Source organism: Gymnoscopelus braueri (genome assembly GCF_963280865.1).
Source record: "Gymnoscopelus braueri genome assembly, chromosome: 13".
NCBI lineage: Eukaryota > Metazoa > Chordata > Actinopteri > Myctophiformes > Myctophidae > Gymnoscopelus > Gymnoscopelus braueri.
In genome coordinates this window covers 52,948,152-52,962,237 of record NC_137615.1, presented here as the reverse complement: position 1 = coordinate 52,962,237, position 14,086 = coordinate 52,948,152, and the positions used below count along the sequence as shown (strand labels likewise).

The window sequence follows — 14,086 nt, the reverse complement described above, 5'->3', positions numbered from 1 at the left end:
ATATGCCAAAATATTTCTATCGGCCATCGCCAGCCCAAAAATTGCCGATTGACGATATATTCGTGCTAGAAAAGCCATAACGTTAGAACAGCTCCCCAGTTGTTTAAGCTCGAGTTATACTTCGCCGTACAGCGGGTCGCGTGTCAAAAATAGCAGATCTACAAGCTCACAACGCGTCGCGGACATGAGGCATTGTGAGCTTGTAGATCTGCTATTTTTGGCGCACGACCCCGTCGTACGACGGAGTATACATTGGGCTGTAACACATGCTCTGTCGGGTCAATGAAAAAAAACTAGATGAGACGGCATGACTGTATTTCTGCTGCCATGCACCAATCTCACTCTCACTGACCAAATTTGTTTAGACAACAACGAATTGTAAATCAATTGTAAATCACTTCCATAGGATATTCTTTTAGGACTAAGCTAAGATCACAGGCTGGGCTGCTAGGAGATGAAGAGTTTATTTTATTATTATTATTATATATTTTTTTGTATATAGTGTTATTTTTTGCTGTTTTTTTTTTTGTATTGATATTCGAACTGTGGTGCCACTATATATGTCTATGAATTGAATACCAAGGCCCTCATTGGAAACAAGACCGCAAGGTCTTTCATGAACGGACCTGTTAGACAAAGTATTTTAAATGTAACTGTGCTGTTTCAATTTTTTTGCCTAATAAAATATTCAATCAATCAATCAGTTGAAGCAGAGAAGCCTACCTCAGTTTGCAGCAACGATGTGGCGAAACACACCCATCCAGGTTAACTTTTTTATATTCGGACAAATAATAAATCGTGGTGCTGCGGGATAAATCACCCGTCCGGGCCGCCCTCCCCTGTAACTAAAGGAAAGGGACTTGCAGTGCGCGTCGGGTCACGAGTTAACTCAATTTCAAATCGCATTGATTGACTGCCTGGAGATATAAACATCAGCTGACTAAAGTTTTAATATCCAGACTTGACAGCAAAAGTTAAGAATCAAGTGCTTGATCTTGTGAGACCGGGGGACACACTTACTGCGTCATCAAGCTTACAAATGCACAGTGAGGATTTGCAGAAACTGGAGCTTTAGTTTCAATTTCGTTTTTATATAAAAATATATATACAGCTATCATCAAACGTACAGTAGCAGATAAACAGACAACTAGGAAAGCAAAAGCTATTCCCTCTTTACTCTGCTCTCCTCGACTCCATTCAGTTTTGTAGCCTAGACTCGTCAGAAATAAGCGCAACCAGAGCGCATGCCTTCATCATCAATCATTATTAGAATGGCTCAAATTGATTAACATTTCGTGCATGCTTTATATTGCGCTTTAATTTGGCTATATTTGAAGAGTTTAAGGAGGAGGCAGACCATTAGGATACATACATTTTGCTAAATAAAATGTCAAATATTGTCCGAAAATCGCCTAATAAAAACATTCGACGATTGGACTCATCCAATCGCCCAACCTTATTAGAGACAGACTCCTGGGTTTGATCATTCTTGTTTGTTTGCTTGTTTGTTTTCTCCTTTATGGATTTGTTGAGCAGCATCTATGTAGAGGAAATGATTTAAAAGCAAAACAAAATAAAGCAAAAAAAATAACCCTGTATAAAAATAACAATTGAGTTAATTATATGTTGTGGAGAAACTAACTTTCTCTCTGAGATCAAGCAGTTATGGATGAAGCCTGAAACCTATTTGTCTAGATGGATTTATTCCAAACATAGATAAACTATACCACAATGTATCCAGTAAATGATTAGATTGATTGATTGATTGAATACTTTATAAGTCAAAAATTCAACTCATTCAGTGCCAGTGAAATAAAAAATTATTGCGAACTGTGCCAGCAATTTTTCTATTTTCTTATGCCTTTTTCAAGTAGTCACAGAATATTTATCTCCAGTATAATCGATCCCCTGATGGGTACTAATCACTGGGGGTTGCACTGTGTGGTTTCACAAATGTCAACGAGGTCATTGGACCTTGTTGACATTAATTGTCTGCCTTTTGAAAATAACATAACATTGAAAAATACATAGTAAAAGTGCTCAGGAGCCGAGATACAGCCTTTTTCAGTAATAAGTTAAACAAGAAGTGAATGGAGCAGCAAATGTTCAAATGATGATATCTTGTTTTGTTTTTTTGTTTTTTTTAACACATCAAACACGTCATTGGCACGTTGCGCCATTGCGGTAAAACACGTGAAACACGTCAATGGCACTCAATGAGTTAAACAGCACGTGGTACAGTCAGACTTTAAGGCTAAAAGGATAACACAAAAAAGTCCTGGGGACTTGTTCGTGCCACGCTGCGAGCTTGTACATCTGCTATTTTTGAACATTTGTGAAAAGTGTTGACTTTTTTAGGACAAATCTTCTGTTCTGGGTGTCCCTGGCACAAAACATTTTCAGATGGGGTTCCGCGGCCAAATACATATAAAATCCATGACATGAAAAAGTTTGAGAACTACTACAGCTTTAGAAGGCATTTGTAGAATCGGCCTCTTTATATATGATTTTAATGGTTGAAAATGTACGTATTGTAATGTTGTGTTTACTTTATTTAATATAAAATAATATAGGCTACTAATAATTATTATAATATTGCGCGAGCCAGGCAGGCGGCCAACGTGGCCGGTGAATCTTTTAATGTATTATATTATTTATTATTGCTGTGTTCGGGCAAGCCCGAGAATCTGGATTGAATCCTGTATTGCAGGGGTCTTCAACAGGGGGTCCTCAGAGGTACTACAGGGGGTCCACCAAATCATTGTGTGATAGGAACTTAGTTTTTTACATTTGAACTTGAACCCTAGCATCCCTATTCTAAGGACCACTTCAGCCGAAAATAGCCTATCTACAGAGGTTGTAGATCTGCTATTTTCGACAAAAAGGGGGGAAAAGAGCAGACTAAGTACAGAGTGAAAGTTTACTAAGTATTGACGGTTTAAGTGGTTTTAAATGTCTGAAAATACACAGTAACATGAATCCAACATCTATAAAAAATCTTTAATCTGCAACACAATTTTATGCAATATATAGTGGGGGTCCCTACTTCATACCTCTCTCAGAGAGGGGGTCCTTCGGCTGAAATCTCACGTTGTTAAAATTGCTAAATTTCACATTGTTGTCACCAGCTGTAAGGAGGATATGTGCAGTGGCATCAGCAGTCTACTGGTCTACGTGAAGAGCCTGAAGGGCCTGGCGTCCATCAGGGATGCTGTGTGGGACCTCCTCTCTTCTGAGTCCATCAGTCAGCACTGGGGGTCCGTCTGTCAGCAGATGCTAGAGCGCCCCCTGGCCATGTGGGAGGACTTCCTGCAACAGCTCTTCCTTCAGCGCCTGCAGGTAACTTTGGATCATTCCATTTAGGGCCGCAACTGGTCATCAAACTAAGTGAACTTAATCCGTTATTTAAAAAAATAAATCGAAAAATAGCTCAATTTTAATAAAACAATTGTTTTGGGGGGAACACTTTTTTCTTTCTTTCTTTAACACATTATATAGCATAAGTAGACCGTGACATTCAATAGGGCTGCAACAGTTTCTTTTTGTATATACTTTTAATGCAATTAATTCATGTTAATTACACAAGTCCAAGTTGTATAGTTGTATAAGTACAAGTGCAACGATTTAACAACATTTGACTTTTCTAAAACGAAAGTCATAGCCACATCCCATTTCACAGTTTTCATATATACATTTCAGTACAACAATAATTTATACAAGTAGTAGAAAGTATGCCCCTTACCATAGGAGAAAACTAAATCACAAATGGTAATACATCCATGGAACAATATGGTGAATATTGTAAACAGGACAAGGGGCCAGTGATACTGATGCAGTACATGTGGTTCAGCTGTGTGTTTGAAAGAGTATTTTACAACCGCACTCAGACTAATCATAATACAAAACTAGAGCCACTCAGGTGGCGCAGTGGTAAAGTGTCTGCCCACCACCGCAGAGGTTGTGGGTTCGAATCCGCCACGGTGCGTCCGGCTTTGTCGAGTTTCTATACGAACACTATTGGCCCAAGCTCGTAGATCTGCTATTTTTGGAAAATGTGTGCAAATCTGAAGTCTTAAAGGACGACTTCACCCATTTTCAACCTGTCTTCATAATAGGTCCTCACTAATGCTCATGATAAAATGGTACCATTTATATGGTACCACCTCAAAGGAGTACTGTGGACAGTCCAGAAACCCGTCTACCAGTGACATCATCGTTAGGCATCGTTTTTTTTCTCCAACAAGATTTCAAATTGTTTATTTAGATTTTTTATGAACGCGAGAACAATGGCTTCTATTATTGTATTGTACTTTCCAGGAATACAAAGCTTGCAGTTTCTATTAGCTTGGATTCACCATCGATGATGTCACTGGTAGACGGGTTTCTGAACTGTCCACAGTCCTCCTCTGAGACACAGACTGAGTAGAATTTTTTTTTTACCATTTTATCATAAGCATTAGTGAAGACCTATTATATGAAGATAGGTTGAAAATGGGTGAAGTCGTCCTTTAATGGGTTATAAAAGTGCTGTGACAACACACAATGACACAAATGCGTGTGGGGACTAAATTGGGAAGGAAAAAGGTGTAAAAAGCCCCAAAAAAAAAAAAAGACATTACTAGCTACATATTGAACTCACCTTTCTTCTCCCCTCAAATGTCTTCTTCCAGGCCATCACCCGTGAAGAAACCCAGGCCATTTCAGCCAGCTGCACCCAGCTGCTCAGCTCTGCTCTGAGGGACCTGGAGAGCCAGTCAGCCCAGTCTCCACCGCTACCGCCCTCTACAGGTGGCAACGGCTCCTGCAGCCGCACGGGGGCCCAGTACGAGGCGGACGTGGCCTCCTTCCTGTGGTCGGAGGGAGCGGGGGACCTGCTGAGCGACGCTGCCTGGGTGAGTGTGAGCCAGAGAGGCCAACAGCAGCAGCAGCAGTGTGGAGGTCTGGCCATGAAGACCCAGGCCCTGACGCCCTGCGTGCAGAGCTTCTGTTCCTCCCTGGACGCCAAGCTGAGGAGCAGGCTGGACGACCTGCAGTGCTACCTGCCCTCCCAGGACAAAGGTGGGAGCAAAGTGTAGGCTGTCCATTGTTTTATGTAGCGATTTGGGATAGTGATTCAATTGGGTGAAAAAAGTGTCTACTCCCATGTGGCTCTAAGATTGATCTCAGACTTCATGTGACCGGCCTGTGAAATCAGTCAGAATCAGAATCAGAATCAGTTTTATTGTCACATCACAGGTTTACAAGGTAAAAAAGTGGGTGAAATTCTTTTTTGTACATCGTTCCCATCGCAACGTTAGTTTCCATAGAAAGAAGAGGGGGGGGGGAGAAGAAGAGGGTGGGGGGCAGGTGGGAAGGAGATCAAAACAAGAGAGCAACAGAAGGCCAGACAAGTTATCTACATATTTACAAATTACCTGAGATAATAAAAAAAAACTAAAAAAAAACTAAACTAAGGTGCCTGAGCATAGCAGCAATGTATTGTATACTGTGCATGTTATACTTATACTGTGCATGATAGACAATGGACGTTAAGGTGCTTAGAGGAAAAGGAGCACAATAAAAAAGACCCAAGAAAAGTCAGTGCGTTATACAAGGGATTAAGGTGCAAAAGGTCAGTGCGTGTCCACCTAGAGTGGACTGACCCTAGTATAATCCGCATGTAGCTCCATGAGGGAGTGCAAAAAAAAAAAAAAAAGAAGTCATCTATGATGTCAGTTAGAGATGCACGATATTGTTTTTTGGATACCGATACCGATTATTTGCTGGGTCATATCTGCCGATACCGATCCGATACCGATATATTATATATCATATTTATATTGAGCTCATTGCTGAATTTTTTTATTTTAATTTGTTTTACTGGTGAAAGTTGATGGTAAACCCTCCTCTCCACTAACCCTACTGTGATGAAAAATATTTATGGAATAAATACATTAATTATAATTATATATAAGTAACAAACTTAACTATGACATCATTTTTGTATGCTATAAGCCATCACAGAATTATTTGAATCTTTGTATAACACAAAACCATATGTTATGTGGCCTATGGAACTAAGATCATTGAATCTAGTTTGTTATTAGTGTTATTCATATTGTCTGTTGCCTAAATTAATTAGCCTCTGGCCCTCTGCTCTAAACAATAAAGCCCCCCTTAGCTCTCCCAATCACAACTCCCTGGAACTACCACTGTGTGTGTGTGTGTGTGTGTGTGTGTGTGTGTGTGTGTGTGCGAAAGAAAGAGACAGTGAGTTTAGGACAGGGACAGCTTGCTTCGTACACTACACTACACTACAGATTGTAGGACAACAGGATGTCAAAGACAGAAACATTACCAGCTGAGAGTTAATTTGTGCTCATTCTCTGTGGTTAAATACACAAGCAGCTTGCTTGTTCAAAAGCAGCCGCTGGTTGCACTCGAGTCGAGTAACGACTAACGAGTGTTTGTTACGTCGATGTTAAATAACGAGGCAAAATATATCCTCCGCAGTATCCCTACTCTAATCTAATTTAAGATGTACAAGAAACCCTCTGACTGTTCTGGGTATGAACTATGGACGTGAAGAGTTTGTTTGCTGTTAGTTCCACTCTCTGTGCAGCCTAGCCTGCTCCGCTGCGTAGTGCAGCAATGCACTGTCTGAGAGACATTGCATGTAGAGCGTGTGGAGGGGGGAGGAGCTACAGCTGTGCTCTCTTAAAGAGACAGAGACAGGCAGACAGACTGCTCTCGCCTCTCGGTCATTTTATTATACAATATCGGTGAATTTAATCGGGTTTATTTTGAGATCGGTTCGGTACAGATATGGCCGATATGGGCCGATATCGGCCGATTCCGATACGTTACCGATTATATCGTGCATCTCTAAATTGTCAGTCGTCTATGTCTATTACATAGGACTCCAAATTTGGGCAAGGTTTCAGCCCCATCCAAAGCCCCATTGACTTCCATTATAAAAATGTAAGTTAAATAATTATGCAGAGAGAAAATGTAAATCGATAGTGGAGGCACTTGACATGTGATATGTGATGCTGATCGGTCCAGCAGTTTGTGTGATAAGCTACACACACATTGGAATTAATCACATTTTTGGAAAAAAATATTGGATATACATACATTTTGTTCATTAAAAAACATGCCCAAAACATGTATAGCAATAAAATATAGTGCTGGGCCTATACAGGATGCCATATGACAAAAAGAGTAGATCTTCATGCTAACAACATGTTGCACCGTGATACGTTGTTAGCTTGTAGATTTTTTTTGGCATGGGACGTCTTCGCTCAAGTTAGTCTTGGTGCATTTGATAGCACACATGTGTAATTATTGCACCATATGATTGCTATAGGTCTGTAAATGGGGTATAACGCTTTGGAAAAGTTTAGACAATTAATTGTTAAAAATGTGTAGGAAACCCTGACACGGTGTCACTAGGGTGGCCACCAGCAAGACCTCAGATAGGAGGACACTTTTGTGGGGCACGCTGTGCCCAGCAAAATGCACAGCAAGGACCCCAAAATGTATATGTATTTAGTCGTGGTCGTGGACCCCTTCTCAAAATATTTTGTGCCAGGGACCCCTCAAGATTATTCCAGATTTTTCAAAATGTTAAGAAAATACAAGCTATATTCAAAAATAGCTGATCTACAAGCACATAGTGTCAATAGGTTTAAATAGGTTTCAATGTTGATGCTCTATTAACTCATTTAGCTGGGGACCAGGACCCCCTTTATTTAGGGAACCAAAGACCATTCATGAATGACTGTATTTTATAATATTTTTCTTTACTTGTTTTGTTTTTATTTGTTCATGTTTAGATTGTCTTTTTCTTAGGCTTTTGTTGAATTAATTATTCCTGAGTTAAATTGTCCCAATTTAAATCTAATCCATGGCATATCTGACAGAATAAAACAGAGAAAGAGGGGAAGAGAAGAGGAGACTCAGTAGGGACATTTAGTAGAGTACTGGACAGCTCGGAGTCTGCTGCTGTTATTTTTACCTGCACTTCTCGCACCTTTCCCTTTGTTGCTGACATCAATCATGTCCGACGGTGCAAAGTGAACAATACTCGTCAATTCTACTTACTTTTCTTTATGAACTCCTTTTCCTTGCTCAATTGTTTTCCGTTTCGGCGATTTAGGGCAACTCTACAGCAGATTATCTGCGTTACAACTACAGTAGGACTTGGCGTCAGTTTCATCCGACCCGACATCCACATAAACCAAAGTGGGAGGAGTGTTCAGTCAGTGTGAGTGACAAGCGAGCCTATGACAAAACAAGATGTGCGCACGCAGCAATGCATACTATAGCCAATGCGCTGGCTGTCAGCTGATATTCTAATCTATACCAATGAAACGGGAGATTTACCGAGATATGTATATAAACCAATAACACATACACTGTAATCACTCTTTCAAAAGCCGGACAATTATGCGTCCGGCTAGAAGGTGTGCCGGGCGGGGGACAGCTGGGTCAAAAACCGGACAAATAGGTGTCGCGCAACATTTGTGAAAATAGCCGATCTACAAGCTAACAACGCATCGCGATGCGACGTGTTGTGAGCTTGTGTTGTGAAAGTGGTTAAGTGTGTGTGTGTCGGTATTATAAATATTGAACCAATGAAAAGCATTAAGAGCTTGTTGTGACTAAATAACTACATTGGAACTATCGGAACACAGGATCTTTTTTTTTACATTTCCTGAAAAGTAGCTTGTTTTGGACATGAAAGTTTTCCAACCGACAGCGACGATATGTATATTATAATTTAAATGTATATATATTTATCTTTCTCCTCAGCCTCCAGCACCACGTCGGCCTCAAACTCTGTCTCCAACGGGGCCCCCGGCGACAGGGGCCCCTCCTCCACCACCGTGTCTCCCTTCGACCGCTTCACGGACGCGCCGGCCGTGGAGGACACCTTACGGGAGAACTGCCTGGCGTGCATGCGTCACATCCTGTCCTCGGTGCGCTCAGAGCTGGCCGCAGGGCTGCCCGCGGGGCGCCCACCGGCCCACCTCAGCACGGTGCTGTTCCTAGCCAGACTCTGCCAGTCCGTGGGAGAGCTCTGTCCCAACCTCAGACGCTGCATCCTGGGCAGACGCAGCAGCGGTAAGGCTTGGCATAATGATTATGACAGGGGTCTTCAACAGGGGGTCCTAGGGGTCACAGACTTTGTGTGATATGATTTTGTGTGATAGGGACCACTTGAACCCTAGCATCTCTATTTCTGAGGAGAACTTCAGCCAAAAATAGCAGATCTACAAGCTTGTTGTGAGCTTGTAGATCGGCTATTTTCGGCAAAGAGGTATAGGTGTAGAGGGAAAAAAATAAAAGACCAAGTTTAAAAAAAAAGTTTAGTCTGAGACACAATTTTATACAATATAGAGGGGGTCCCTGCTTCATCTCTCTCTCAGCTAGGGGGTCCTTGGCCTGAAAAACGTTGAAGACCTCTGGATTATGACATAATCACCTGATCACAATTATTAGAGATAATCACAATTATGTCTTCAGAATTGTGTCCATTCACAGACTACATTTTTTGTTTTGGTACCAGCCATTTTCAGTCACTCCTCGGATTTAGAAGATATTGGTAGAATCCCCAGAGTTGAGTCACAAATGTTCGCTTAAAATATATATATATTCAAATATATATATTGTGTATATATATGTATGATATACACAACATTCTCATGTTTTTTCAAAAATAGCAGATCTACAAGCTCATAGCGAGTGCCGCACTATGAGCTTATATATCTGCTATTTTTTGAATTGCCAAAGAAATCTAAAAATGACAGAGATGCGTTCCCCGATTTATTGGGTTAATGTCCTGATTTGGTTGCCAGGGACGGAGGCCTCAGGTAAAGGCACGCCGGGCCAGAGCAGGAAGCTGGGTAAAGCCAGGGGAGCGGTTCCGGAGGTGACCCCCGCCCAGGCCAAGTGGACCGGGCTCAACCAGGAGCTGTTCGCCTGCAGCATGGAAGCATACGGCATCTGGACCGACGCCCTCTCCAAGGTCAGGGGTCTCAACCGTCACATTATGATTACTGTACAGCAGTGGTTCTCAAACGTTTTTAATGTCAAGGACCCCCAAATTGATATATATATATATATATTTGGCCGTGGACCCCCTTTCTTTGTGCCAGGGACCCCCAGAAGAGACGATTTGTGAAATTATTAGTTTAATTATAGTTCAAAGTTATTCAAAATGTTCCAAATATTTTTGATATTAAAAAAACAAACAGAAGATGTACAAACTCACAGCGTGGCACAAGGTGACACGCCGTGAACTTGTATATCTGCTATTTTTGAATAGCCAACGTATAAAATATGGATTAGGGGGTTAAAATTATTGTGACGCTGTATTTACAATTTTAGCTGGGGACCCCCTGGAACACCCTCAAGGACCCCTGGGGGTCCCCGGACCCCACTTTGAGAACCACTGCTTTACAGGCCATGCCACTGTGACAGACCAATTTCCAATGTCGGAACATAAAATAGTGTTTTGCTAGTGTTGTGGCACGCTCCTTTCTGGTGCTGCAAAGGTTAAATCAAACTCATCGATTGAATTGATTAATTAATGATTATTAAGAATGTTATTTAGATAGCATGTTGTTTAGATCGATGCTACGTTCATTGTTTACCTGCTATCCTATTAGTCCTAAGCATGTTTTCTATGGAACCATCTTGCACAGCGAAAATAGTCTTATCTACAAGCTCTCAATGCGTCGCAGTATTTTTGGTCATTATTTTAAGATTAGAGCATTTGAAGCGGTCAAACTATCAATATGTTCAGAAGCATCTTCCATAAAAACCTAATGATCTCGGATGTTTCATAAAAGCAAAGGTTAAAAGCCTCATTTTGTGATTTCTTCACCTGGTTGGCAGTATGTAGAGCAGCAGGAACATTGGGCCTCATGCAACAATATGTTCCTAATGTTTCCTCTTACATTTCTTCCTAACTGAATTCCTAAGTGAAGTCGAGTCAGATTCATGAAACGTTCTTAAAAGGCAGAATTGTTCGTAACTATGTTCTTATGATGATGAATCTCAATCCTCGTAACTTGAAGGGGTGTGCCAGTTAATCCTAATTACCATAGGGAGCCGCCCCACCAATCCCCATATGTGTGATTGCTGCACACAGAAATCACAGGAAATCACACAGAAATAAAGTTGAGAGAATGAAGTAAAGAATACCTAAACTAAACAAAATTATTTAATTTAATTAATGAATGAATGTATTTTATTATTTATCTCACATTAATCACCACTAGACATCAATGTAAATTTGAGATGAGGATGGGTTGGATGGGGGGGTTATGGGTTGGGTATGGGGCTTGGGCTTCAACTCAACCGGGTCCGTTTGGGTTAGATTGTAATTTCAGGCCCGTTAACTCTAAAGCAGTTGTTCTCAAACATTTTCATGTCTAGGACCCCCAAATTGACATGCATTTGGCTGCAGACCCCCTTCTGAAAATACTTTCTGCCAGGGAAAAGTTTTCAAGATTCATCAAAATGTTTCGAAAATAGCCGATCTACAAGCTAAAAATGGCCAGTAATGGGACACGTTCTGAGCTTGTAGATCGGCTATTTTCAAACAAAGTATAAGATAGGGTTAAGTAAACTGTTCCTTGTTTGTTGTGGACCCCCTGGAACTCCTTCAGGGACCCCTGGGGGTCCGCAGACCACACTTTGAGAACCACTGCTCTAAAGATATGATAAAAATATTATTGTAATTTAAATCCTATATTATTCAACTGTAGAATTGAAGAAACTTTGAGAATAAATATTTTTTGCACAAACATGTCACACTTAACTCTCTGTGCCAAAAACGAGTTATCCCGAGTTTTTTCTGAATGCCCTCAGTGCCAAGAACGAGTTATCTCGAGTTTTTTTGTATTTTTAATTTTTTTTTAAGAATTTTCAAAACCCAAGATATCGTGATCCGAAGATTTGCTGCTCCATTCACTTCTTGTTTAACTTATTATTATTATTTTGTTTTACTTAAAAAAAAATTGCTGGCACAGTATGAACATATTTGTTTATTTCATTGGCACTGAGAGAGATAAGAACTCAAAGGCCACCCTAAGAGTGCTCTTCAGTTGTGTAGATTCTGTTCTTTCCTAAGAACAGATCACAGATAAGAAAACATTGGAGTAAATCAAAATCTACTTAAAAACTACTTAAGTGGGTCTAAGAAGAAATGTCCTTAAGAAAGTGTGCGTAGATTCTGTTCTTACCTAAGAACAGATCACAGCTAAGAAAACATTGGAGTATACCAAAATCTTCTTACAAACTTCTTAAGTGGGTTTAAGAAGACATTTCCTCTTAAGAACGGTTGCTGCATGAGGCACATTATTACTAAAACATCAGCGTTTTACATCCTGTGTTAATTGTTTAGGAAACAGTGCTATTGTGTGTGGGGGGGGGGCTACTTTCACACTGTTTCACAAATCGCACAATAGGACTTGGCCATACAAAATGTTTCAGTCGTGAGATTTTGTACTTGTAGATCCGTTGGGTCCAGTACATCATGTTGTCTATGGTGTTTTGTTGGTGTAGGTACTTGTAGATCCGTTGTCACCAGTACATCATGTTGTGTATGGTGTGTTTTATGGTGCAGGTACTTGTAGATCCGTTGGCTCCAGTACTTCATACACAGTCTACAGGCTCTATCCTGACCACCGCCACCAACTGGGAGGAGATGGAGATCCAGGAGGAGGCGGAGTCAGGCAGCAGCGTCACGTCCAAGATCAGACTTCCTGCCCAGGTCAGTTCCATTCAACAACATGTTACCCTACCAACACCTGCTACGTTCTGAACAAACATGTTGTACTATAGCAATTTTTTTCTAAAGCTGCAACAATTTTTTATGAATAAAAGATCTCCATATATGGGCATGAAAGGGACAAGGACTGACAGATACAGATATCTCCATATATGGGCACAAAAGAGACACAGACAGACGGGTACAACGGGTCGGATCGGCGGTGCCACGTAGGTGTGAGGCAAGCCCCCAGAGTTGCTGAGAAACATTGAAGCCGCCACCCCAGTGGCCAAAGCTGGAACTGCAGGCGGGGAGAAATACATGCGCGAGCAAAACATACTGAGAGATATTTACATATATAAATATAAATATGTAAACATATTATACATAAATATATATTCATTTACATATAAATATGCATCTCGAGTGTATTTAATAAATATCTCGCGTTCAATCCTTGACACACGGGCTGCCGTAGAACGCAAAAAGGACACTAGTGCGCATGCTCATAACTCTATGTGTGACCAAAAACGACTCAATAATTCTACTTCCGGCAGGCTTCCGGGTGCTTCAAAACGCCACTGAGCACATTCATTGAAATGCCCTCTAGTTATATTATACCTCTATGGTGTGAGGGCCTCTAGTAGTTTCAAATCTACAGAATGTTATTTAGACAGATGCTAGGTTCATTGTTTACCTGGTATCCTATAGTAACACTACATTGTACTCTCTGTACTCTACTTATGTGACTATTTACCTTGTTTGTTGTTCATGTTTACTCTGCTTATTCTGGTTTCACACTTGTAAGTCTCTCTGGATAACAGTGTAAATGCCTAAATTCAGTGTGTGTGTGTGTGTGTGTGTGTGTGTGTGTGTGTGTGTGTGTGTGTGTGTGTGTGTGTGTGTGTGTGTGTGTGTGTGTGTGTGTGTGTGTGTGTGTGTGTGTGTGTGTGTGTGTGTGTGTGTGTGTGTGTAGCCGTCGTGGTTTGTGCAGTCCTTGCTGTTCCAGCTGTGTGTGGAGGTGAACCGGGTGGGGGGTCACGCTCTGCCCCGGCCCACCCTGAACCAGCTGCTTCGATCCTGTCTGGACCGGGCTCTCCAGCACTACCATGCCCTCACACAGCCAGACCACCACAAGGTACCTGAGGGGGGTTCCAGGGGGTCCACAACTAAATGATGGATAGTTAGGAACCAAATGGACCTTTACTGTTCTGGTAACTCTGAGTGTACAAATGGAACCAAATGGACCCTTATGGGTCCATTTGGTTCCATTTGTACACTCTCAGAGTTAAATTAACACTGAGGGTTTTACAGTGTAGATTG

At 41.2% G+C, this 14,086-nt stretch overlaps 1 protein-coding gene across 1 annotated transcript in view; it reads left to right on the top strand.

Moving 5' to 3' along the window:
- Positions 1–14,086, top strand: part of cog1 (component of oligomeric golgi complex 1) — a 51,109-nt gene that overhangs the window by 25,097 nt on the left and 11,926 nt on the right. The window contains exons 7-12 of the mRNA XM_080446455.1: positions 3,129–3,339; positions 4,671–5,058; positions 8,797–9,108; positions 9,843–10,012; positions 12,620–12,766; positions 13,740–13,901. Coding sequence (XP_080302581.1) covers positions 3,129–3,339; positions 4,671–5,058; positions 8,797–9,108; positions 9,843–10,012; positions 12,620–12,766; positions 13,740–13,901 — 1,390 coding nt within the window. The remainder of the gene's footprint in view (positions 1–3,128; positions 3,340–4,670; positions 5,059–8,796; positions 9,109–9,842; positions 10,013–12,619; positions 12,767–13,739; positions 13,902–14,086) is intronic.